This window comes from Coregonus lavaretus (assembly GCF_964263955.1).
Source record: "Coregonus lavaretus genome assembly, chromosome: 10".
Lineage (NCBI taxonomy): Eukaryota > Metazoa > Chordata > Actinopteri > Salmoniformes > Salmonidae > Coregonus > Coregonus lavaretus.
The window spans coordinates 48,332,038-48,358,139 of record NC_139997.1 but is presented as its reverse complement, the minus strand read 5'-3'; the positions used below and the strand labels follow the sequence as shown (position 1 = coordinate 48,358,139).

The following is a 26,102-nucleotide window of genomic DNA, read 5'->3' as shown; positions in this document are numbered from 1 at the left end:
CAACCCCTCTATCCTGGACTTTGGCCTTGTGGGTGGTATGATTGTACTGCTGAGCTTTTTGAGCTGGAGTAGAGGTACTATATAATATGGTTGTTTTATCATTTTAATTTAATATAATATCATATTGTTAGTTTTTCTGTACAATTGTTCTGCGATATGATCTTTAGAGACATGGTTAGTTGAATGCACTGACTGTAAGTCTCTCTGGATAAGAGCATCTGCTAAATTACCAAATAGTTTTTTTTAAATACAAAATATTTTAAAGCAAAAATCTGGGATTAGTTTTCAGCAAAACTGCCACCTCTTGAAATTGTACCCTAATATAATGTATATCCAACTCTGCTCTTGTGAAAAAAAACAGCAATGTATATTCTATACAAACTGTATACAATGTTATATATATATAAATATATATATATATATATAAATATATATATATATATATATATATAAATATATATATATATAATTGATGATTTTTAATAACAATGGAGAGAAAAAGTATGACAATCCGGTTGGAACAGTATCCTGCATAGTAAACTAGATTGATGAGTGTCAATAAAATGTCACACTAATATTATATGATGACTTTTCATGGAATTGTATTATTCATGCAGGAAAGTTAGGGGTGATACCTCTAGTTTTGGACTAACTCCAACTGTTGTGGATTTGTTAGGATATAGATTGTCATTTGTTTAGAAATGTATGAATGAATAAAAACTCAAGAGACAATAAATATATTGGTTTATTTATTATGTGCATATTTGCTCAATTCAACATATCAAACATTTGGATTGTAATAAAGGAAATTCATCCAAATATACATTGAGTACAGATGTGAACAACAATTACCGATAAGAACCATTAGACATGAGGTCCAGTCAATACCTAACAAATCATATTTCGTTCGAGCACCAGGTAGGTATTTACACTGCCGATAGGAAAAGAGTATGAGAGAGATAGTACCGCTACCAGACAGAAGAGACTGCCTAGAGTGTAGCCTGTTTGCCAGATAACCAACGGAGAGGATGGATAAGACACGTCAATGTAAACACAGCACAGGGGGTAACCCAACTAACAATATCTCATGCAATAATAACGGTTAGAGCAACTCCGAGACAACTTCATAGAGGCAATAAAGAACCCAGTTATCAACATTAGATGATTTGCAATCATTTGTATTCATTCAGTGAGGAGTATGTAGGTGCACGAATGTGTGTGTTTGCAGTTCAAAACAAAAAAGCCTTTAAATGTCCCAAAATCTTTCAGGCCATACACGATAGTCCCACAATAAATCAATTCATTCAGTTCAAGCTATATCCTGCATTCATAACCGCGGTGCAAACATTATGGCTTAGGCCTAGATTCAATCAGACCATTATGAGCAAAACCACACGATCTGGTTTTGTTTTTATGTTGTTTTAACTGGAATGATGTGGTAAAGCCTTTTTTGCACAAAGAACATCTATATGGTCTTTCCCCTGTGTGATTCCTCATATGCACTCGCAGATGTCCAATATGACCGTAGCATTTACCACATTCAGTGCAGAAATAAGGTTTCTCCCCTGTATGGGTCCTCATATGCCTTTTCAAAGAAGATTCCCAATTGAACCATTTGCCACAAACATGACACCTGTATGGTTTCTCCCGGTTGTGAGAAACCATATGCACCTTCCTCATATGCCGCTTCAGATGTCCGAACTGACGATAGAATTTGCCGCAGACATTACAGCGATAAGGTTTCTCCCATGTATGGGTCTTTATATGCCTTTTAAGATCCCAGTTACGTTTGAAACATTTGGCACAAATATGACAAGTAAATGTTTTATCTGATACTCTGTAGCAGTCTCCATCAGGTTCTGTTTTCATCTCTTCAGTTGTGTTGGTGGGTGAATCCACAATTTGGATTTGGAAAAGATGCGAGGGCTGAGGTGGTTCCTGATTTTCCACAGAGGAAGGAGTGAATATGAACTCTTTGGTATCAGACTCTAGTCCTTTAAGCTGCTCTCCCCCCTGACTGGTCCAGAGTTCCTCATGTTCCTCTTTTATCTGTTTGGACTCTGGGTCCTTCTGCCCCAGACTGGGGCTCCACTCCTGCTCACAGTGCTGCTTAGGAGGAACCTCTTCAGACACCGGGAGAGAAAGCTGCTGGAGGTCTGGAGAGAAGGATAGCAAATAAAAATAAGTTTTTTATACATATTTTGATAAGAATTGGGGCCCTATGGCCTATGGAGTTGTTTTACATCAATTCAAATCACTGACTGCACCCCTTTTTAATTTGAATTACTTGCCCATGGTAGAAGTGGTCAGAAAGTGACTTTTTGGACATGAATACCAAAACATCTAAAGTTATCTATCGGGATTTCGCCTTTCGGATAGGATTAAATGCATAGAAATAGAATGGACAAATCATTGACTTGAATGGGGACTTCCGTTCTATTCATTCTATTCCTATGGATTTAATCGTATCTGATAGCTGAAATCTGGATAGATAACTTTTGAAAAACTGGGCCCAGGAGATAGAGGTGCTCAAAGTTCACACATTTTGCATACCTCACCCAACCATGAGACATCCATGTCTTCATCACTGAAAAAAGATAAATGGTTGAGTTTGATATAATTTGAAAGCTTACAAACAGGGTTGTCAAACTTTTCTATGATTTCTTGAATTATTATTTTTAAATAAAAATGTCTTTAACCTTTGAAAGATAAATGTGGTCAAAGACCAACTAGAGCAGCACCGCCCCCTCAAGATTCTGAGCCTGCCTGGCAGGGTTGGTCCTACAAAGCTAGAGCCCACTGATGGGAGAGCATAATATACAAGGAAATTCTCAAAGCTGCTAATGAGAACCTTGACGACCTTGTACCTAGCCGGTGGGGATTCCGGTGGGGTGCCCCCCACCCAGGTAGTGGTAGTGCTGGCAACACTGGATGCAGTAACCCATCGGGAGGGGGTCACACCCAGACAATCAGAGGGGGGGCATATTATTGTGGCCCTGGTGGCACAAAATAATCAAAGGTCTGACTGCACGGAGATGCTTGGGAAGAATGGTTACAACTGGGGACCAGAGTGTTTGTGTCTCAGGGGAAGAGGTTAATCAAATCTCAAATATTTGTCCATTTTTGCTCAATCTTGCATGCTTTCTCAAACAGCTGTAACTGTATATGCATTCGTAAAATCCGGTCCTTTCTTGAGATGGGCTCTGGGATGTAACAACCGTTGAGCATCTGAGCTTATGGTTGATTGTGGAGGAAAGGGGTTGAGTGTGTTAAGAGTATGTGCGTGTGTGTGTGTATCCCACATCTGTTGCAAGGGGGTAAGGATGTTAGGAAGAATATAGGATGAACCACAACAATTGTTTGATAAAATAATAATTGCTTTACAAAAATGTAATGTAATACAATGGCAATCCGGGTTATATGTAACAATCCTTCGCATGAACTGCCAACATTATTACGCATATTAATTGATAATGATGGAAATTAAGATATGCAAGATATTTGAATAGATATATATTTTTAATAGATATATATATATATTGAGGTGAGAGCATTGGAAATGCTTTTGGCAGTTGACCTGCTTCTGTTTTGTGGGTGGCACTGTGTGCTGTTTTTGAAGGATGGGTCCTGGCCTCTCGGAGGGCCTAGGGATCCGGGGGGACGGGGGTGGTATGCCGATCACTGGGATGACAACCCAACTTGGGATGGGGAGGGGCTTTAGCGGGGGGAATAGTGGAGAACAATTGGAGGGTTACTTAGTAGCAATGCAAATATCATGGTACAGCTATATGGACACTCAATCACTATGGTATTTGTATTGGTAAATGTACAAACATATATTATGATAAATAGATTTGAAACTTGTATCTCATTATGGTAAGTGGTGAAATAAGTATAGCCAGTTATAATTATAATGGCTTAGCAGATAATAACAAAAGAATAACAATATTTACATGGTTCAAAGAGAAGGAATATAATATCTATTGTTTACAGGAAACTCATTCAACAATTCTAGTTGAAGTTGTGTGGAAAAAGGACTGGGGGGCTAAATATACTTCTCCCATGGGCAAAGAAACTCAAAAGGGGTGATGATATTAATTAACAGTAATTTCGATCCAAATTTGCAAATTGTCCAAAAATCCACAAGGTAGATGGATGATTTTAAATATGTTATTGGACCATAAACAGATATGGCTCATTAACCTTTATGGACCAAATAATGATGATCCACACTTCTTTGACAATATATATAATAAATGATCAACCCTGCAAGCAATACAAGACTCTATTATCATGGTGGGAGATTATAATACTGTTTTCAATAGCTCAATGCACCGTAAAGGAAATCAAACTACAAACTATCACCCTCATGCTCTTAAGGAAATCATGAATGTCATGGATACATTAGAACTCGTAGATGTATGGAGGCTTAAATATCCTGACCTAGTGAGATATACATGGCAGAGACTCAATCAAGCTAGTTGTCTTGACTTCTTTCTTATGTCATTCTCGTTGGCACCAAAAGTTTAAAAAGTGTTGATAGGACACAGAATGCGGTCGGACCATCATATAATTGGCATATACATTACTCTTACTGAATTTCCACGTGGGCGAGGATATTGGAAATTTAATCAAAGCCTATTGGATGATAACTTGTTTTTAACTAGGACAGAGGAATTTATAACTGATTTTTTCCGACATAACATACAGTTGAAGTCGGAAGTTTACAAACACTTAGGCTGGAGTCAATAAAACTCGTTTTTCAAGCACTCCACATATGTCTTGTTAACAAACTATAGTTTTGGCAAGTCGGTTAGGACATCTACTTTGTGCATGACACAAGTAATTTTTCCAACAATTGTTTACAGACAGATTCTTTCACTTATAATTCACTGTATCACAATTCTAGTGGGTCAGAAGTTTACATACACTAAGTTGACTGTGCCTTTAAACAGCTTGGAAAATTCCAGAAAATTATGTCATGGCTTTAGAAGCTTCTGATAGGCTAATTGACATCATTTGAGTCAATTGGAGGTGTACCTGTGGATGTATTTCAAGGCCTACCTTCAAACTCAGTGCCTCTTTGCTTGACATCATGGGAAAATCAAAATAAATCAGCCAAGACCTCAGAAAAGAAATTGTAGACACAATTCTAGTTCATCCTTGGGAGCAATTTCCAAACACCTGAAGGTACCACGTTCATCTGTACAAACAATAGTACGCAAGTATAAACACCATAAGACCACGCAGCCGTCATACCGCTCAGGAAGGAGACACGTTCTGTCTCCTAGAGATTAACGTACTTTGGTGCGAAAAGTGCAAATCAATCCCAGAACAACAGCAAAGGACCTTGTGAAGATGCTGGAGGAAACGGGTACAAAAGTATCTATATCCACAGTAAAACAAGTCCTATATCGACATAACATGAAAGGCCGCTCAGCAAGGAAGAAGCCACTGCTCCAAAACCGCCATAAAAAAGACAGACTATGGTTTGCAACTGCACATGGGGAAAAATATCATACTTTTTGGAGAAATGTCCTCTGGTCTGATGAAACAAAAATAGAACTGTTTGGCCATAATGACAATTGTTATGTTTGAAGGAAAAGGGTAGTAGCTTGCAAGCCGAAGAACACCATCCCAACCGTGAAGCACGGGGGTGGCAGCATCATGCTGTGGGGGTGCTTTGCTGCAGGAGGGACTGGTGCACTTCACAAAATAGATGGCATCATGAGGAAAGAAAATTATGTGGATATATTGAAGCAACATCTCAAGACATCAGTCAGGAAGTTGAAGCTTGGTCGCAAATGGGTCTTCCAAATGGACAATCACCCCAAGCATACTTCCAGAGTTGTGCCAAAATGGCTTAAGGACAACAAAGTCAAGGTATCGGAGTGGCCATCACAAAGCCCCATCCTATAGAAAATGTGTGGGCAGAACTGAAAAAGCGTGTGCGAGCAAGGAGGCCTACAAACCTGACTCCAAAAACTCAAAAACTTACACCATCTCTGTCAGGAGGAATGGGCCAAAATTCACCCAACTTATTGTGGGAAGCTTGTGGAAGGCTACCCAAAACGTTTGACCCAAGTTAAACAATTTAAAGGCAATGCTACCAAATACTAATTGAGTGTATGTAAACTTCTGACCCAATGGGAATGTGATGAAAGAAATAAAAGCTGAAATAAATCACTCTCTCTACTATTATTCTGACATTTCACATTCTTAAAATAAAGTGGTGATCGTAACTGACCTAAGAAAGGGAATGTGTACTAGGATTAAATGTCAGGAATTGTGAAAAACTGAGTTTAAATGTATTTGGCTAAGGTGTATGAAAACTTCCAACTTCAACTGTTGGTACAGCAAATCCCCTTATTGTATGGGACCTTTTTAAATGTGCCTTTAGAGGACATGCAATTCAGTACTCATCTCGAAAACAAAAGCAATTTAGGTCAAGAGTCCACACTAACAAAGGAAATAGAAGGTCTAACAGAACCGATAGATAGCAATAAAAACTGTAACAGAGGCTCAGAATAAATTAGAGGAAAAACAAAAATAAATGGAGAAACTTATTCAAGGAAGATCAAATGTAATATATTATACAAATAAAGCAAACTGGATGGAATATGGGGATAAATGAACCAAATTATTTTTTTATCTTCAAAATAGAAATGCTACCAAAAATAATTTACTGAAACTGGTTACAAATGACGGAGTCACCCATGATCCACCAAATTATATTTTAAATGAGGAAGCAAAGTACTTTAAGCATATGTTTTTGTTTCAGTCGCCTCAATCTGAAGCTAATTGTAGGGATTTTATTCTATTGTAATGTAAAATTAACAGCCATACAGAAAGACTCATGTGAAGGTGAAATTACAGAGGAGGAACTTCTGGATGCAATTAAAGACTTTAAGTCCGGGAAAACTCCAGGGTTGGATGGTATACCAGTCGAGGTATAACAAACCTTTTTTGATATACTCAGAGGACCGTTATTAGCATGTTTTAACCACTCCTATGTAAATGGTAGATTATCAGACACTCAAGAAGAAGGTCTGATTTCATTATTACTGAAACAGGATACAAGTGGGAAATATAAAGATCCAGTCCATTAAAAAAATTGGAGGCCCCTTACACTTCAGTGTTGTGATGCAAAAATTATAGCAAAATGTATAGTGCATAGAATTAAAAAGATATTGTCGGATATTATTAATTCTAATCAGACAGATTTTTTACATGGACGATACATTAGAGATAATATAAGGCAAGTACAGGAAACAATAGAACACTATGAAAAATCTGGGAAACCAGGCCTGCTATTCATAGCAGACTTTGAAAAGGCATTTCATAAAGTACGACTGGAGTTTAAATATACAGTGGGGAGAACAAGTATTTGATACACTGCCGATTTTGCAGGTTTTCCTACTTACAAAGCATGTAGAGGTCTGTAATTTTTATCATAGGTACACTTCAACTGTGAGACGGAATCTAAAACAAAAATCCAGTAAATCACATTGTATGATTTTTAAGTAATTAAATTGCATTTTATTGCATGACATAAGTAGTTGATACATCAGAAAAGCAGAACTTAATATTTGGTACAGAAACCTTTGTTTGCAATTACAGAGATCATACGTTTCCTGTAGGTCTTGACCAGGTTTGCACACACTGCAGCAGGGATTTTGGCCCACTCCTCCATACAGACCTTCTCCAGATCCTTCAGGTTTCGGGGCTGTCGCTGGGCAATACGAACTTTCAGCTCCCTCCAAAGATTTTCTATTGGGTTCAGGTCTGGAGACTGGCTAGGCCACTCCAGGACCTTGAGATGCTTCTTACGGAGCCACTCCTTAGTTGCCCTGGCTGTGTGTTTCGGGTCGTTGTCAAGCTGGAAGACCCAGCCACGACCCATCTTCAATGCTCTTACTGAGGGAAGGAGGTTGTTGGCCAAGATCTCGCGATACATGGCCCCATCCATCCTCCCCTCAATACGGTGCAGTCATCCTGTCCCCTTTGCAGTCATCCTGTCCCCTTTCCATGCTTCATGGTTGGGATGATGTTCTTGGGGTTGTACTCATCCTTCTTCTTCCTCCAAACACGGCGAGTGGAGTTTAGACCAAAAAGCTCAATTTTTGTCTCATCAGACCACATGACCTTCTCCCATTCCTCCTCTGGATCATCCAGATGGTCATTGGCAAACTTCAGACGGGCCTGGACATGCGCTGGCTTGAGCAGGGGGACCTTGCGTGCGCTGCAGGATTTTAATCCATGACGGCGTAGTGTGTTACTAATGGTTTTCTTTGAGACTGTGGTCCCAGCTCTCTTCAGGTCATTGACCAGGTCCTGCCGTGTAGTTATGGGCTGATCCCTCACCTTCCTCATAATCATTGATGCCCCACGAGGAGGGTGATTGACCGTCATCTTGAACTTCTTCCATTTTCTAATAATTGTGCCAACAGTTGTTGCCTTCTCACCAAGCTGCTTGCCTATTGTCCTGTAGCCCATCCCAGCCTTGTGCAGGTCTACAATTTTATCCATGATGTCCTTACACAGCTCTCTGGTCTTGGCCATTGTGGAGAGGTTGGAGTCTGTTTGATTGAGTGGGTGGACAGGTGTCTTTTATACAGGTAATGAGTTCAAACAGGTGCAGTTAATACAGGTAATGAGTGGAGAACAGGAGGGCTTCTTAAAGAAAAACTAACAGGTCTGTGAGAGCCGGAATTCTTACTGGTTGGTAGGTGATCAAATACTTATGTCATGCAATAAAATGCAAATTAATTACTTAAAAATCATACAATGTGATTTTCTGGATTTTTGTTAACAGTTTAATTTATAACAATGGATATTCCCACTCAAGGCAACACACTGATGTGCGGAGCTCCAAACACCTTTGTGGTACCATTTGAAAGTGAACATTTCTAATTGTAATCACATTTTAATATATTTATCAGCCAAAACATGACACCCACCCGCGATTTAAGAGTATGCTGTCTCAAACGATGGTGGGCACAACACAAACACCTCAAATAATGTCAAATATGGTCTAAGCTACTACACACACACACAAATATAAACGCAACATGCAACAATTTCTAAGATTTTACTGAGTTACTGTTCTTTTAAAGAAATCAGTCAATTCAAATAAATTCATTAGGCCCTAATCTATGGATTTCACGACTGGGAATACAGCTATACATCTGTTGGTCACAGATACCTTTAAAATAAAAAGGTAGGGGCGTGGATCAGAAAACCAGTCAGTATCTGGTGTGACCACCATTTGCCTCATGCAGCGCGACATCTCCTTCGCATAGAGTTGATCAGGCTGTTGACTGTGGCCTGTGGAATGTTGTCCCACTCCTCTTCAATGCCTGTGCAAAGTTGCTGGATATTGGCAGGAACTGAAACACGCTGTCGTACACGTCGATCCAGAGCATCCCAAACATGCTCAATGGGTGACATGTCTGGTGAGTATGCAGGCCATGGAAGAACTGGGACATTTTCAACTTCCAGGAATTGTGTACAGATCCTAGCGACATGGGGCCATGCATTATTATGCTGAAACATGAGGTTATGGCGGCGGATGAATGGCACGACATGGGCCTCAGGATCTCTTCACGGTATCTCTGTGAATTCAAATTGCCATCGATAAAATGCAATTGTGTTCATTGTCGGTAGATTATGCCTGCCCATACAATAACTCCACCACGGGGCACTCTGTTCACAACGTTGACATCAGCAAACCGCTCGCCCACACAACGCCATACACGTGGTCTGTGGTTGTGAGGCCGGTTGGACACACTGCCAAATTCTCTAAAAACAACATTGGTAACAGCTCTGGTGGACATTCTTGCAGTCAGCATGCCAATTGCACGCTCCCTCAAAAATTAAGACATCTGTGGCACTGTGTTATGTGACAAAACTGCCCATTTTAGAGGCCTTTTATTGTCCCCAGCACAAGGTGCACCTATGTAATGATTTCTGTATGGACCTCGCTTTCTGCACGGGGGCATTGTCATGCTGAAACAGGAAAGGGCGTTCCCCAAACTGCTGCCAAAAGGTTGGAAGCACAAAAACGTCTAGAATGTAATTGAATGCTGTAGCATTAAGATTTCCCTTCACTGAAACTAAGGGGCCTAGCCCGAACCATGAAAAACAGCCCCAGTCAGCCCCAGTCAGTCGCAAAAACCATCAAGCACTATGATGAAACTGGCTCTCATGAGGACCACCACAGGAAAGGAAGACCTAGAGTTACCTCTGCTGCAGAGGACAAGTTCATTCGAGTTACCAGCCTCATAAATTGCAGCCCAAATAAGTGCTTCACAGAGTTCAAGTAACAAACACATCTCAACATCAACTGTTCAGAGGAGACTGCGTGAATCAGGCCTTCATGGTCGAATTGCTGCAAAGAAACCACTACTAAAGGACACCAATAATAAGAAGAGACTTGCTTGGGCCAAGAAACGAGCAATGGACATTAGACCGGTGGATATCTGTCCTTTGGTCTGGAGTCCAAATTTGATATTCTTGGTTCCAACCGCCATGTCTTTGTGAGACGCGGTGTGAGTGAACGGATGATCTCTGCATGTGTAGTTCCCACCGTAAGGAATGGAGGAGGTGGTGGTGGTATGGTGAGGGGGTGCTTTGCAGGTGACACGGTCTGTGATTTATTTAGAATTCATAGCACACTTAACCAGCATGGCTACCACAGAATTCTGCAGCGATACGCCATCCCATCTGGTTTGGGCTTAGTGGGACTATCATTTGTTTTTCAACAGGACAATGACCCAAAACACATCTCCAGGCTGTGTAAGGGCTATTTTACCAAGAAGGAGAGTGATGGAGTGCTGCATCAGATGCCCCGACCTCAACGAAATTGAGATGGTTTGAGATGAGTCGGACCGCAGATTGAAGGAAAAGCAGCCAACAAGTACTCATTCAAGACTGTTGGAAAAGCATTCGAGGAGAAGCTGGTTGAGAGAATGCCAAGAGAGTGCAAAGCTGTCATCAAGGCAAAGGCTGGCTACTTTGAAGAATGTAAAATATATTTTGATTTGTTTAACACTTTTTTGGTTACTACATGATTCCATGTGTGTTATTTCATAGTTTTGATGTCTTCACTATTATTCTACAATGTAGAAAATAGTTAAAATAAAGGAAAACCCTTGAATGAGTAGGTGTCCAAACTTTTGACTGGTACTATATATGAACATGAAAAAGAATGTTAAAGATAATTAACGTTAAAGCTTAAAAATATAATTCTTATTCAAAACAATTTTTTTGAATAAATCATTAAATAGTTTGACGACCCTGTTTGTAAGCTTTCAAATGATATAAAACTCAACCGTTTATATTTTTGATGATAAAGACATGGATGTCTCATAGTAGGGGGGGGGGGGGGGTAAAAAAGAATTGGTCAACTTTGAGCATCTCTCTCAACTGTTTAGGCATTCAGGTCCAAAAAGTCCCTTTCTGACCACTTCTATCATGGGCAAACATGTATGGAAGGTTTCGTTCTAATCTACTGTAAAGGGGTGTAGCCAGAAAGTTTTTGAAATCATATGGAACGAGCCTTTGGTAATACTAAGACAACTAAATATACAGTAGATATTAAGTATCTGAGTAGGGAAACTAAATACACAAACAATGTCTTGGTGAATTGACTACAGCCATGGTAAGTGGTATTTTGAAGGAACTAGAAGGTATTGTGAGATTAAACTAGGATATGGAAAACAGACTGTAGGCCTATATATAAACAAACAACAACAAACAACGTCAAAATGATATCCAATTAAAAAAACATATTTATTAAAACATACATTTGTTTTTCAATTTTACACAGTAATGTATCTCAGAAAAGACATACTTTTGCATGCTGGTCATGTTTGAGAGCATCTGTAAATACATCTGCCTCGCAACCTAACAGAGGATAATAAAGTTTGCAGGAAGGAAACAGACAGTCGTGATCAATTTAGATTGAGATTGACTGGGAATGTGATCATCCCCAGGTTTAAAATGGCAGATTCAATGGTCAATTTGAAACACACCATATTTTAGAATACAGCTGTACAACTTTCTCTACAAACTATATTTAATGTAAAATATAATATTCATAAAGAAGTTGGAAACCGCTTACAAATCCTAAATATCTTGCCAAAAACAACAAATGTGACCTTTTGATGACGTTCTACAAGTCCATTAGTCGACTCATACTGATCCAAACAAATGACATGTTCAAGCTTCCTCCCTCTGGTGAATAAGGTGTTTCTCGTTTACTTTAAGGTTCCAAATCCAATCTCACTAAACCATTTTCTGAAGTCTTTGCACTGATGTGATTTCACTTGTTTGAATTTGCTGCTGGAGCATTTAAATGTGGACACAAAACACATGTGTTCTCCTCTGTGTGAATCATGTAATAAAAAAATGTTCCACTCCGGTTGAAGCATTTGCTGCATGAATTGCTCCGGTGTGATTCCTCATATGCCGTAACAGGTTCCTTTTCTGCCTGAAGGATTTGCCACATTCCTTGCACCGATACGGCCCCTCCCAAGCCTCGCGACTGTTACCAGCGCACAAATAAGACTTTGTTTTGGGTGTCGCCGGGATTATATTCCTCCCCTGCGCGTGCGTGGTTTTATGTGATTTTAATTGTGATGCCGTGATGAAGTATTCTCTACACAAAAAGCATCTGTATGATCTCTCCCCTGTGTGTCCCCTCATATGCACTGTCAGATTTCCTATCTGACTGTAGCATTTGCCACATTCACTGCAGCAATAAGGTTTTTCGCCGGTATGGGCCCTCATATGCCTTTCCAGACCAGATTTACAGTCAAAACATTTACCACAAACATGACAAGAAGGGTTTTCACCAATGTGACATATTTTCATCTTTATCTCTTTAGTTGTAGTGGTAGGTGAGCCCACAATTTGCATTTGGAAAAGATGCGAGGGCTGAGGCGGTTCCTGACTTTCCACAGAGGAAGGAGTGAATATGAACTCTTTGGGATCAGGCTCTAGCTCTTTAAGCTGCTCTCCCCCCTGACTGGTCCAGAGTTCCTCATGTTCCTTTTTAATCTGTGAGGGCTCTGGGTCCTCTTGCTTCAGACTGGGGCTCCACTCCTGCTCACAGTGCTGCTGCTCAGGGGAAACCTCATCTGGGAGATAGAGCTGATGTAGGTCTGGAGAAAAAGAAAGAAATCTTTCAAAACCATTAATTCCTTAACTATTGTCTTACATGGTTAGTTGGTACACTTATGTTCAATTTACACAGTGTACAAAACATTAAGAACACCTAATATCGAGTTGCACCCCCCCCCCCCCCCAGCAGTGTTGCAGTTGTTGACACATACCGGTGCGCCTGGCACCTACTACCATACCACGTTCAAAGGCACTTAAATCTTTTGTCTTGCCCATTCACCTTCTGAAAGGCATACATACACAATCCATGTCTCAAGGCTTAAAAGTCCTTCTTTAACCTATCACCTTCCCTTCATTTACACTGATTGAATTGGATTTAACAAGGGACATCAATAAGGGATCATAGCTTTACCTGGATTCACCTGGTCAGTCTACAGTGCATTCGGAAAGTATTCAGACCCCTTCACTTTTTCCACATTGTTACATTACAGCCTTATTCTATAATGGATGTTTCTTTTTAAAAATGTCCCTCAAATCTACACACAATGACTCATAATGACTAATCGAAAAACAGGTTTAGATTTTCTGGGACATTTTTACAAATAAAAAACAAATACCTTATTTACATAAGAATTCAGACCCTTTGCTATGACACTCGGAATTGAGTTCAGGTGCATCCTGTTTCCATTGATCATCCTGTTCCATTGATCATCATGTTTCTACAACTTGGAGTCTTGAATTGATTGGACATGATTTGGAAAGGCGCACACACACCTGTCTATATAAGGTCCCAAGGCAAAAATCTACATAAACTCACTGATAAAAACAGCAGCTTTTTGCTGTATTCTTTGACAGTCTCTTTCTGGTCATGGTTTTAAAAAGTTATGAAATCTCAGGTAGGCTAGCATCAAACTTAGCTGTAACTGGGGTCGTGGAAGCTGTAGGCATGGTGATTTGAGCTATCCGAATGGCCAGCGCAGTAGGCGCACTCAATTTAGCCACAGATCTCCCAGTCTGACGGGTAGGCGGAGTTTGTCTTTTCAGACAAATAAAATTGTTCAAAATGGGAACACTTTGCTAACCCGGTGCACAGGGCTTCTGAATCAAGTGCACCTACCGTCAACAGTGCCTTTATCCTTGGCTTTTCTACAGAAATGTTTGATTATCGACTAGGAATGACTTTAAGATCCACCAGTTGATCGCAATTGACCGGTTGGTGACCACTGCTATAGGCCAGTATGCACAACGATGTCGGCACATTTTCTGAAGAGCCCAAAATAAATCTGATAATTCTGGATCCTATTTTGACAGGTTGCACCTCAAAATATAAATCATACATTCCCTGGATATGTTAGATGAAATAGCTTACTTTTTTAAATCATAGTCTAGAGCCCTGCAGCTAATGTAAAGTACCTGTCCATTTCTATTTTTAAATGTATCGTATTTGTTATCAAGCAAATGTTACATTTATCATATGACTTTTTGTCCATATCGCCCAGATGTAATTCAGAGTAATTTACCTTATACGGAACAAAAGAGAGGAATGAATGTAGCTACCTACATTCGGCTAGACAGAGCCGAGAATTCTACCAAAGCAGGGCATAATGTCCAGTCAGAAAATATTGTTTTCCCTCTCTCCCCGTCAGATGAGTGGGCCTTTTGGCCTAAACCTAGTAGTTTTTAATAACTATCTTCTGTCTAGCCATTTAAAAAAAGTAGGCTATAATCCCTTCTCTCCATTCAATTTGAATAGGACTTTGGGCAAGACAACGCTTTCATCGTTTTATGCATGCATGGCTTTCTCCTGATCAAACAATGAATGACTAACGGAGTTCCATTTCCATTAGATTTCTAAAAAAAGTAAGGTAGTAGGGCTGGGAATTGCAAGGGACCTCACGATACAATATTATCACCATACTTTGGTGCCGATACGCTATGTATTGCTCTTCTCACGATTCTGTATGTATTGCGATTCACTACTGTGATTTTCATGCGATTTGATGTTCCATACATATTGCTCACTATATGCCTGCTGCAGATATTTTCATGACTGAAAAAAAACAAACAAAAAAGTAAGAGTGCTGAAAGCATGTTGGCTCACTATTTTGAAATAAGTTGGAGAACAAGCCGAAAAATACCAACATTTTGGCGCAACTCTTAAAAAAAAAAAAATCGATACTTGGAGTCAAATGAACGATATAATATAGTCTAAAAATAATATTGGGATATGTAACTATCGATTTTTTCCCCCATCACTATAAAGGTAGCCAGGGGACTAATAATGAGAAGGAACAAACAATAGCAATAGTCTATAGAAAAATCTCATGACAGGTTTAAGCTTATTTAGGGTTGAACCGATAATGATTATATCGAATATCGTGATTTGCAAGACAAATCTATTTGAACTTTACAAATCAAAACTGTGCAGTTTTGTCAGAGGAACCAAAACGGAGAGGGACTTACTGGAATTTATCCAAAACGCTATGCAAGTAGCCTTGTCGTTTTTGAACTTTGTAGGCTTTTTAAATGGTCTTTAAAAATGGGCAGAAACTTAATGAAAGGCATCTTGCAGAAGTAAATTCAGCCACAAACACAAATATATATCTTATATGACCGCATTTTCATGAATTTGATGATATAATCATCAAGCCCCTTCAAAAGACATGTCACTTGCACAGGGTATATAAACTTGTTTACGTTGCAAAACATTTTATAAAACATTTTGCAACGGAATCCTACTAATGAATACTCCCCTGAATTGGGGTAAGTACTCATACCTGTTTGACTCGTAGTTCAACCACGTGCACGTGTTGACCTACGTTAGTTACGACTAAAAGGAGAGAAACCGCAAGCCCCAAGTAGAAGACCTCATTCGAATACTTTTCGAAGCAGCCTTATTCCTTCCCTATGTGCAAAAGACATTGAAAATATGTAATTCTGGTTGAAAAAAAATGTAACGTCTTGTGCTCACTAAGTCCCTCCCTTCCATGTGGTCTTCAAATGGGCAAAAACGTAGCGCAATGGTCTTCAGTGCAAAAACTTAATGAAAGGCATCATGCAGAGTAAATACATTTTGTAGATTCAATTTAATAAATGTTCTGCGTTTTCATTAATTTGATAATATAATTGTCAAGCTTATTCAAAAGACCGGGGACATGAACACTGAAGTATGACGTAGGAGAGCGTCACTTGCAAAGGGTTTAGAAACTCTAGCAACAGACAAAATGTTTTGCAATTGAATCCAACTAATGAATGCCTCGTAGTTCAACCAGGTGCACACAATTATGAATATAAACCCTGGATTGTGGATGCTATGTATTGGCAAATGAAAGGCTTTGAAGAAACCGGTCGGCCATATTGGCACTCCTCAGAAGAAGCAGTCCTCCATAGGAATGAATGTATTTCTACAGTATTTCAAATTACATGTTTCAAGGACAAAAATACATGCATTTAATCATTTTTTGTTGTAGTGGGGACAGTACCTTAAGGAAATTGTTAGATATGTGTATTGTTATGTTTAGTAAGCATTAAAAAGGAGAATTAACATTATAATATACATTTTTTTTACTCAAGCGATAATTTCTGGAGCACGCATTTTGGAGTGCACTTCCTTGTTTCTCTCGCTACTGCACGCATGTAAGTAGGGGCATGCTACCGGCACAGGTACTAGCTAGTTACGTTGTCAGTCACTCACAAGATCAGCCAGGGGACGAACAGGGGACTGAATACTTTTTTGTTGTTAGGTTATTTGCTGAATATTGTTGAAAATGGTTCGCAGATGTGCAATCCCAACACGCGACAACTGTTGAGGAAAGCTTGTTCATGGAATCAGGCAGAACTAATTTATCAGCAATAAGAGGTTTATTCAAGCAATTGCAAGGAAGCTTACCCTCCGGATGAAACCGGAAGAGCAACTTGTTCATATACAAATTACAGCCTTTTTATACTTTATCTACACAAAGAACAATACCCGCTTCTAGGAGGAGGCAAGTTTACAAAAAGCATTTAAACAAATGAAAGCAGGTTCTAACCAGTTCTCACAGCCTGTGTCTAAGTTAGAGGAGTGATATGATCTTTAAAGCCTAACCAGAGGAAACTAGATTTCCGCCTGGCTTTTAGAAAGAATTCAGACCCCTTGACTTTTTCCACTTCGTTAGGTTACATCCTTATTCTAAAATGGATTAAATAAAAAAATCCTCAATCTACACAAAATATCCCATGACAAATCGAAAACATGTTTTTAGAAATGTTTGCACATTCATAAAAAATAAACAGAAATACCTTATTTACATAAGTATTCAGACCCCTTTGCCGAGAGAGAAATTGAGCTCAGGTGCATCCTGTTTCCCATTGATCATCCTTGAGATGTTTCTACAACTTTATTGGAGTCCACCTGTGGTAATTTCAATTGATTGGACATGATTTGGAAAGGCACACGCCTGTCTATATAAGGTCCCACAGTTGACAGTGCATGTCAGAGCAAAAACCAAGCCATGAGGTCGAAGGAATTGTCAGTAGAGCTCCGAGACAGAATTATGTCGAGGCACAGATCTAGGGAAGGGTACCAAAATATTTCTGCAGCATTGAAGGTCCCCAAGAACACTGTGGCCTCCATCATTCTTAAATGGAAGAAGTTTGGAACCACCAAGGCTCTTCCTAGAGATGGAGAACCTTCCAGAAGGACAACCATCTCTGCAGCACTCCACCAATCAGGCCTTTATGCTAGAGTGGCCAGATGGAAGCCACTCCTCAGTAAAAGGTTTGCCAAAAGGCACCTAAAGACTTTCAGACCATGAGAAACAAGATTCTCTGGTCTGATGAAACCAAGATTGAACTCTTTGGCTTGAATGCCAAATGTCACATCTGGAAGAAACCTGGCACCATCCCTAAGGTGAAGCATGGTGATGGCAGCATCATGCTGTGGGGATGTTTTTCAGCGGCATGGACTGGGAGAATAGTCAGGATCGAGGGAAAGATGAACGGCACAAAGTACAGAGAGATCCTTGATGAAAACCTGCTCCAGAGTGCTCAGGACCTCAGACTGGGGTGAAGGTTCACCTTCAAACAGGACGACGGCCCTAAGCACACAGCCAAGACAATGCAGGAGTGGCTTCAGGACAAGTCTCTGAATGTCCTTGAGTGGCCCAGCCAGAGCCCGGACTTTAACCAGATCGAACATCTCTGGAGAGACCTGAAAATAGCTGTGCAGCGACGCTCCCCATCCAGCCTGACAGAGCTTGAGAAGATCGCCATAGAAAAATGGGAGAAACTCCCCAAATACAGGTGTGCCAAGCTTGTAGCGTCATACCCAAGAAGACTTGATGCTGTAATCGCTGCCAAAAGGTGCTTCAACAAAGTACTGAGTAAAGGGTCTGAATACTTATGTAAACGTGATATTTTCGGGTTTTCTTTTAATACATTTGCACAAAAAATGAAAAACCTGTTTTTGCTTTGTCATTATGGGGTAGTGTGTGTAGATTGTTGATGGGAAAAAAACAATTTAATCCACTTTAGAATAAGGTTGTAACGTAACAAAATGTGGAAAAAGTCAAGGGGTCTGAATAATATCCGCACGCACTGTAGATAATGAGCTTCTAATAATTCACTCCTCTGTGTGGTATGTAAAGAGGTTACTGAACAACTGTGGAAAATTACCAGTGACTAGTATCATTCAACTCAAGAGACTGTAACAAAACCATTTTGCACCCACACAATGCAATCGCAAAACATAGCTAGTCCGATAACTTTTCACAGACTTCCTTTGGACGACCCAGATTTACTGAGGCTTTGTCTGGTTGTTATTAAAAGACGCATAAACACTCCCATCCACAGACTATGTGCGTTGGCCCTACGGGGTTGTAGCAAGCATTTCTCTTCTGACGACTTCTGTAAACCACCAACAAGAAAAATAATTGGTAAAAACACATTAAGAAAACAGCTATACCAACCATTGAAGGATGTCGCTGCGCCTGACTAGGACCAGCAGAAATTGAAATAGAGGTAAGAGATATGCTATAACGTTAGCTAGCTAGCTACTAAAGTAGCAACACTGATGAAAGGGGGAACACTGAGTCTGTTGTTACAGTGAGGGAAAAAAATATTTGATCCCCTGATCCCCCAAGTTTGCCCACTGACAAAGAAATGATCAGTCTATAATTTTAATGGTAGGTTTATTTGAACAGTGAGACACAGAATAACAACAAAATCCAGAAAGTATTTCACCCCCTCTCAATCAGAAAGATTTCTGGCTCCCAGGTGTCTTTTATACAGGTAACGAGCTGAGATTAGGAGCACACTCTTAAAGGGAGTGCTCCTAATATCAGTTTGTTACCTGTATAAAAAAAGGCCTGTCCACAGAAGCAATCAATCAATCAGATTCCAAACTCTCCACCATGGCCAAGACCAAAGAGCTCTCCAAGGATGTCAGGGACAAGATTGTAGACCTACACAAGGCTGGAATGGGCTACAAGATCATCGCCAAGCAGCTTGGTGAGAAGGTGACAACAGTTGGTGCGATTATTCGCAAATGGAAGAAACACAAAAGAACTGTCAATCTCCCTCGGCCTGGGGCTCCATGCAAGATCTCACCTCGTGGAGTTGCAATGATCATGAGAACGGTGAGGAATCAACCCAGAACTACACAAGAGGATCTTGTCAATGATCTCAAGGCAGCTGGGACCATGGCCACCAAGAAAACAATTGGTAACACACTACGCCGTGAAGGAATGAAATCCTGCAGCGCCCGCAAGGTCCCCCTGCTCAAGAAAGCACATATACAGTCCCGTCTGAAGTTTGCCAATGAACATCTAAATGATTCAGAGGAGAACTGGGTGAAAGTGTTGTGGTCAGATGAGACCAAAATCGAGCTCTTTGGCATCAACTCAACTCGCCGTGTTTGGAGGAGGAGGAATGACCCCAAGAACACCATCCCCACCGTCAAACATGGAGGTGGAAACATTATGCTTTGGGGGTGTTTTTCTGCTAAGGGGACAGAACAACTTCACCGCATCAAAGGGACGATGGACGGGGCCATGTACCGTCAAATCTTGGGTGAGAACCTCCTTCCGGCAGCCAGGGCATTGAAAATGGGTCGTGGATGGGTATTCCAGCATGACAATGACCCAAAACACACGGCCATAGCAACAAAGGAGTGGCTCAAGAAGAAGCACATTAAGGTCCTGGAGTGGCCTAGCCAGTCTCCAGACCTTAATCCCATAGAAAATCTGTGGAGGAAGCTGAAGGTTCGAGTTGCCAAACGTCAGCCTCGAAACCTTAATGACTTGGAGAAGATCTGCAAAGAGGAGTGGGACAAAATCCCTCCTGAGATGTGTGCAAACCTGGTGGCCAACTACAAGAAACATCTGACCTCTGTGATTGCCAACAAGGGTTTTGTCACCAAGTACTAAGTCATGTTTTGCAGAGGGGTCAAATACTTATTTCCCTCATTAAAATGCAAATACATTTGTTAACTTTTTTGATGTGTGTTTCTGCATTTTTTTGTTGTTGTTATTCTGTCTCTCACTGTTCAAATAAACCTACCATTAAAATGATAGACTGATCATGTCTTTGTCAGTGGGCAAACGTAGAAAATCAGTAGGGGATCAAATATTTTCTTCCCCTCACTGTATTTAGTTTATGTTAGCTAAAAGTTTGCTTGCTACCTAGCCAGCCTCACAAGTGTGTGTTTTCGGGATAGGGTAAACTAGCTATTTTCATGTTTGTGCTTCGCTAATATTTGTTATATCATTCCGCAAAACACGTAGTTTGCCAACGTTAGATGACTTAGGCCGCTTTCACATATCCCCTGTATGATTTGGATCCTGTAGCTTTTGTTTGATTGGCTAGGTGTACCTATAGTTAGGTCTATAACGCATGAGTGAAACGCAATATCGTACCCAGGCGAGTCACGTTGAACTTTTTGTCCATTGTAAACAATCTAGCTACCTAGCTAGCTAACAACATGTAGAATATGCGTCTCACATATCACATCCTGAAACAGTTATGTACAGGTCTTGTGAAAGCAAAACGTTTTCTGTACAAATGTCACCAATGCTCCCCGAAACAGAATTTCAAATGTGAAAACGCCCCTAAATTGAACATGAGCTTGAGGTAGATACAATGCCACTGTATTGAGTGATGCCATGATTATATTATTGGGTACACTAATGTGTAGAATACATAGTTTGGGAACCTGGCTCGGGTGGATCCAGTTGTGTTTTACACTTCTATTTATCCATGATATGCAGGCTCATGTCGGTTGCAGCACAGAAATCAGTGGGTTGCCCATGGCTGCTGAGATTTCCAGTGTACCAAAATCAACTCCTCACCTAGCAAAGGCCAACCTGGAACCCATGAAACAACTGCATCAGAATCTGTAGATATCACAGAACTGAGATTGCTGCTCTCCAGTCCACAGCAGGCAAACCCACGCACAACGCGTTCCACCTCAGGGGTCTACCATGCTTTACCCTTACCATCTGGGCAAGAGCAATGGTAATATATGTATTTTTTTTCATAGTTAACTGAAATAATACTACTTATCAAAACAGTTATCAATAATGCTTTCGCTTATATGTATAAAAAATATTGTCACTGGAAACCTCAAGTGGGGATTTTTCAAGGCTATATGTTACATGTATTGTAAGGACTATTTGATCTTGTACACATTTGCAGCTGAAAGTAGAATTGCAGTATAAACTAAAAAAATTATGAATGCAAAAGGAGAATAGAAAGGGGAGGGAAAGGTGATGAGCCAGTGTAGACACCGGTGGGTGAGGGGTACTTGTTGCGGATGGTGCTGACAAAGCAACTGAGTAACACTCGTCTCTGACCACATCCAAGTCGTTCGCCTTTCAATCCCCATTCCAAGACCACTCTGTAAGCCACAAGTCTATATTGCCGAATTAATTTTTTTATAAACATCAGCTCGCTGTGCGAAAACAGAATAACACTAGGTTGGCCTACTGAAAACCATATGAGTGACTGATTACATATTTCACACAGCCTATAATACTGTAATGCTGGGAAGTCTATTTATCACACACAAACTACCTGTACTTACTTTAAAATCGACAGCTGGCCATTAGGTCCCTCTGGCCAAGGTCTCTTCTTCCAGTTTATTTTCAGTACATGGAAAAAAGGTTTCTACAACTGATGGGTTTATGAGGGTCGGAAAAGTCATTGTCACTGGTTACACAGGATGGTGGGCTTGCGGGACAACATTGACTCGTCGCCGGACAATTCTAGATTTTCCAAGGCTGGCATAAGCAGGTCCCAATCCGCACAGTAAAGACACTTGTCTTCAGTGGGCTTCATTTGGAATTGCAGGTACACAGGTACACCACCGGTTCCCAGATAGTGAGTCGAGCCTCAGCTGCTAGTTGTATATCTGCCTCAGCCTCTGTCTGCTCCGTCTCTCTCCCTCTCCATTCTCTGTCATCCTCCATCTGTCGAAGATCGTCATCTGTGTATTGCGGTTCAAATAAATAAGCCTTGCCTCCTCGTATTCGTAGTCAGACATGTTGGTAGCATAGTAGTTTGAAAGAAAAAATTATTAGTAGGCTTGGTAGATTAGAAGCTCTGTGTTTACAGTAGGGCTGGGCGATATATTGAATTAATTTGAATGTATATTTTCGTGCAATGATCTAAATGCCTGTAACCCAAGAATGAAGGTTTTTTTTGTTTGACATAAAGCCCCTCCCCTGCCACTCACAACAAAGACCAAATATTGCTTCTTGTCAGAGAGGAAGAAGTTGTTTAAACTCACTATTTGCATTTGAGGTTTGATCCAACTGAATTGGTCATATGGACACCGAAACGCTTAGAGACATTATTTTACTGTAATAGATGAGAACTTACCTTTTTTATGTCCCAACTCCCAAAATGTAGACCAGAGCAGACCCAACTAAAACGAGAGCATCAATTAATATGTAGGAACTGTATGCTCAGTTTGTCACGCGCGGAATTGCGGTATCACGTACCGCTAGCAGTATTTTAGCCACAGACTTAAGCGCAAGCTGCCTAGTCTGTTTTATTAATGTGCAATGCGCATAAAAATATGCATTCATATAAGGAATTCTGAGAAATAAGCATGTTCTTATCTACTTGATTTCCATATCTAAACAAAGTGAACAGGCTGTTGTTCAAACAGTTGGAGGTGGACAGGGTCTGTCTATTCATAACAGTTCAACTGTTCTACCTTGTTAGCAAGCAAATAGATCCAAGTTGGCTAGACTTGATATATAAAGATTAGCTGGCTACTCAATAGCACGTGGCCATGTGCTTGAGAGATTGTGTATGAGACCTGTGTTCATTTTCTATAATGCCTGCTACAAGAACTTGGTAATTATTAGTGAATGTGTATTGTGCTAGTATGGTTCTATGGTTCTGGTAAAATTTGTTAGAAAGAATGGCATTTTCATAGACAGACTTGAAAGCCAGATTAGTGATTATTGCAAAAAAAGCAGGTTAAACTATTTTGATAAAAATAATGCAATTATTAGTGGGTCTTATGGTTGTCAAAGGCTTATATTTAGCCTAGGTATAATTGTACATGCCCTGAATTCATTCGATTATTCCTGACTGTTTGAAATGCAGTGTATTGACCCTTAAATTGTACAACAAAGCTTTTTGAGATTTCATGAATCGCCCATAAGTTTGAAAGAAATCAAGATATGATTTTTAGGCCATATCGCCCAGCCCAGTTTACAGTGGACACGTTGTTGTGGACCTGGCTAGTGCGCTTCTGAACCAACTTACACACTCGCAGTAGTGAGAGGAACGAGGAACTACACTCGCTGGAAATTATGGCTAGAGTTTAACAAAATTGATTATAACCTTGCGGATAAAGTCCGGTATGACACAATTTCATGTGTATAACATTAAAGACCTGCAGAATGAGGCTAATGAAGTCAATTGCTGGTGGGTTAAGTTTCTCAAAAACAATTGAAATTGCACAAAAAAAACAGGTTGGGATCTTCTATAAACGCAGCTTTCCAAACCTGTTCCTGGAGAGCTACCATCCTGTAGGTTCACTCCAAACCTAATCTAGCACACCTGATTCTAATAATTAGCTGAACCAGGCTAGTTACAACTGGGGTTGGAGTGAAAACCTACAGGAGGGTAAGCGCTCCAGGAACAGGGATGGAGACCCCTGTTCTATAACATGCCATTTTAAAAAACCATAGTGAAATTCTCTTTTAAGGTGTTTGTAATATAATAAACGTGGCAAAAACAAATGCAGACATGAATAAATGCATTTCTATAGCTTCCAAAACATATTTTTTACAATATGGAGAGTGCCAAGATGGAGGCGCTGTGGCTTCAAAACATTACCCCATGTCAGACATCTAGTATAAATCATTGGGTGCACATGTGTTGATTATGTTCTTTACGACTATGAGAGTATCCGCAAAACCTAGGAGAAGACCTCGACTTTTCGAAGCAGCCTTATTCCTTCCATATGAGCAAAAGACGTTGAAAATACGTATTTTGGGTTGAAAAGACGTCTTCGCAACGTATTGTGCTCACAAAGTCCCTTCCACGAGGTAGGTAATCAGTGATCTGTAAATCAGTGGATAATCAGTGGTTTCCAAATTCATCCCATTGTTTTCACCAATCTTATTTGGGAAACTCGGTGAACCCTTCCCAAATCAGGACCCCACCCCCCATAGAAGAAGCGGTGGGCCGTAGCCTAAAACATAGAGATCCTATTAAATTACTGTTCGTATTCTAATTCCTAATTCTATGCTACACGTTTCAAATCGTGACTCTGTACAATAGTTGCTACAAACCTGCTCGATGTAATTTTATCTCGGGATTGAAAACCAAATCCAGCAGCCGCCGTAAACGCTTGATCTCCTCCTTCGAACTGGAAATTTCGTTCTCGTATTCTGTTATAGTTTTTTCCACTTCCACATATATCTCCACAGCAGCCGCGGTTAGTCGCTTGGTAAGAAACACATTCAACAACTGTAGTTTGGACATTTTGCTGGAGATAAAGTAAAAGTCGGACAGCCATAAAAGACTAGCCAACGTTAGTAGGCTGGTCAAGAAGGAACACAAACGTATCTGCAAATGTTCTTCTTCAATGGGGTTTATCTGCGGTTGGCATCCAACGTTATAGTGCATTACCGCCACCTACTGTACTGGAATGTGGGCAAGAGACAGGGAGAAACTAAATCAAATCAAATTGTATTGGCCACATGCGCCGAATACAACAGGTGCAGACATTAGTGAAATGCTTACTTACAGCCCTTAAAGTAGAATAAAACAAAAAAGTGTTGAGAAAAAAAGAGCAGAAGTAAAATAAAATAACAGTAGGGAGGCTATATATACAGGGGGGTACCGGTGCAGAGTCAATGTGCGGGGGCACCGGCTAGTTGAGGTAGTTGAAATCCTACCTGCCAACCCCGTTTCTCATAAAAAAGATAACAAAATATTTGACACTATATCTAATGACGTTCTACTCAATATACTCTTTCAACTAATTTCCTGTATCCCCTTCTCCCTCATACTAGATGTCATCCTCTCTCTATCCCTCTGATACTGCCCACACTGTGGCAATACATGCTCCACGGTCTCTATTTCCTGACAATAATCACACTTTCCTGATGGATGCTTTCCTATCACATTTAATGTCTTATTCAACTGGCTGTGTCCCACCCTTAATCTTGTAAAAATAGCCTCCTCTCTTCTGTCCTTTCCTGCCGTCCTCCCCTCCCCGACTTTCCTCTGTACTTGAAATAAATGCCTTCCCTTATTAACTCTATTCCACTGCTCCTGCCATCTCTGCACCATCACTGTATATATCAGTCTTTTTGCCTCTGCCTTGCTCATTGAAACTTCAACATCAACATCCCCACTACTACAGTGAGGGGAAAAAAGTATTTGATCCCCTGCTGATTTTGTACGTTTGCCCACTGACAAAGACATGATCAGTCTATAATTTTAATGGTAGGTTTATTTGAACAGTGAGA

The 26,102-nt window shown here is 40.3% G+C and overlaps 1 protein-coding gene across 2 annotated transcripts; it reads right to left on the bottom strand.

Annotated features, from left to right (window-relative positions):
* Positions 1-754: 754 nt before the first annotated feature.
* LOC311135546 (uncharacterized protein) lies at positions 755-25,196 on the bottom strand. 2 transcript variants are annotated; one of them, XM_084169557.1, is made up of 2 exons: positions 24,918-25,192; positions 755-2,156 (listed from the first exon to the last, which is right to left on the bottom strand). In XM_084169557.1, the coding sequence occupies exons 1-2, from the start codon at positions 25,108-25,110 to the stop codon at positions 1,348-1,350; spliced, it is 1,002 nt and encodes a 333-aa protein (XP_084025683.1). In that variant the 5' UTR covers positions 25,111-25,192; the 3' UTR covers positions 755-1,347. The 2 variants fall into 2 exon arrangements, 1 of the variants encoding a protein (XP_084025683.1); XR_014613780.1 differs by lacking the exon at positions 755-2,156 and adding an exon at positions 11,775-13,166 and having other exon boundaries at positions 24,918-25,196.
* Between the last annotated feature and the right edge of the window lie 906 nt (positions 25,197-26,102).

What these genes read in the sequence shown, in the direction of transcription:
- LOC311135546 (XM_084169557.1), bottom strand. Translation starts at nt 25,110, where the DNA reads ATGTCCAAACTACAGTTGTTGAATGTGTTTCTTACCAAGCGACTAACC. An exon ending in GATAAAATTACATCGAGCAG is followed by an intron (nt 2,157 to 24,917) that starts GTTTGTAGCAAC and finishes CCTTCTCTCCAG; the next exon opens with ACCTCCAGCAGCTTTCTCTC.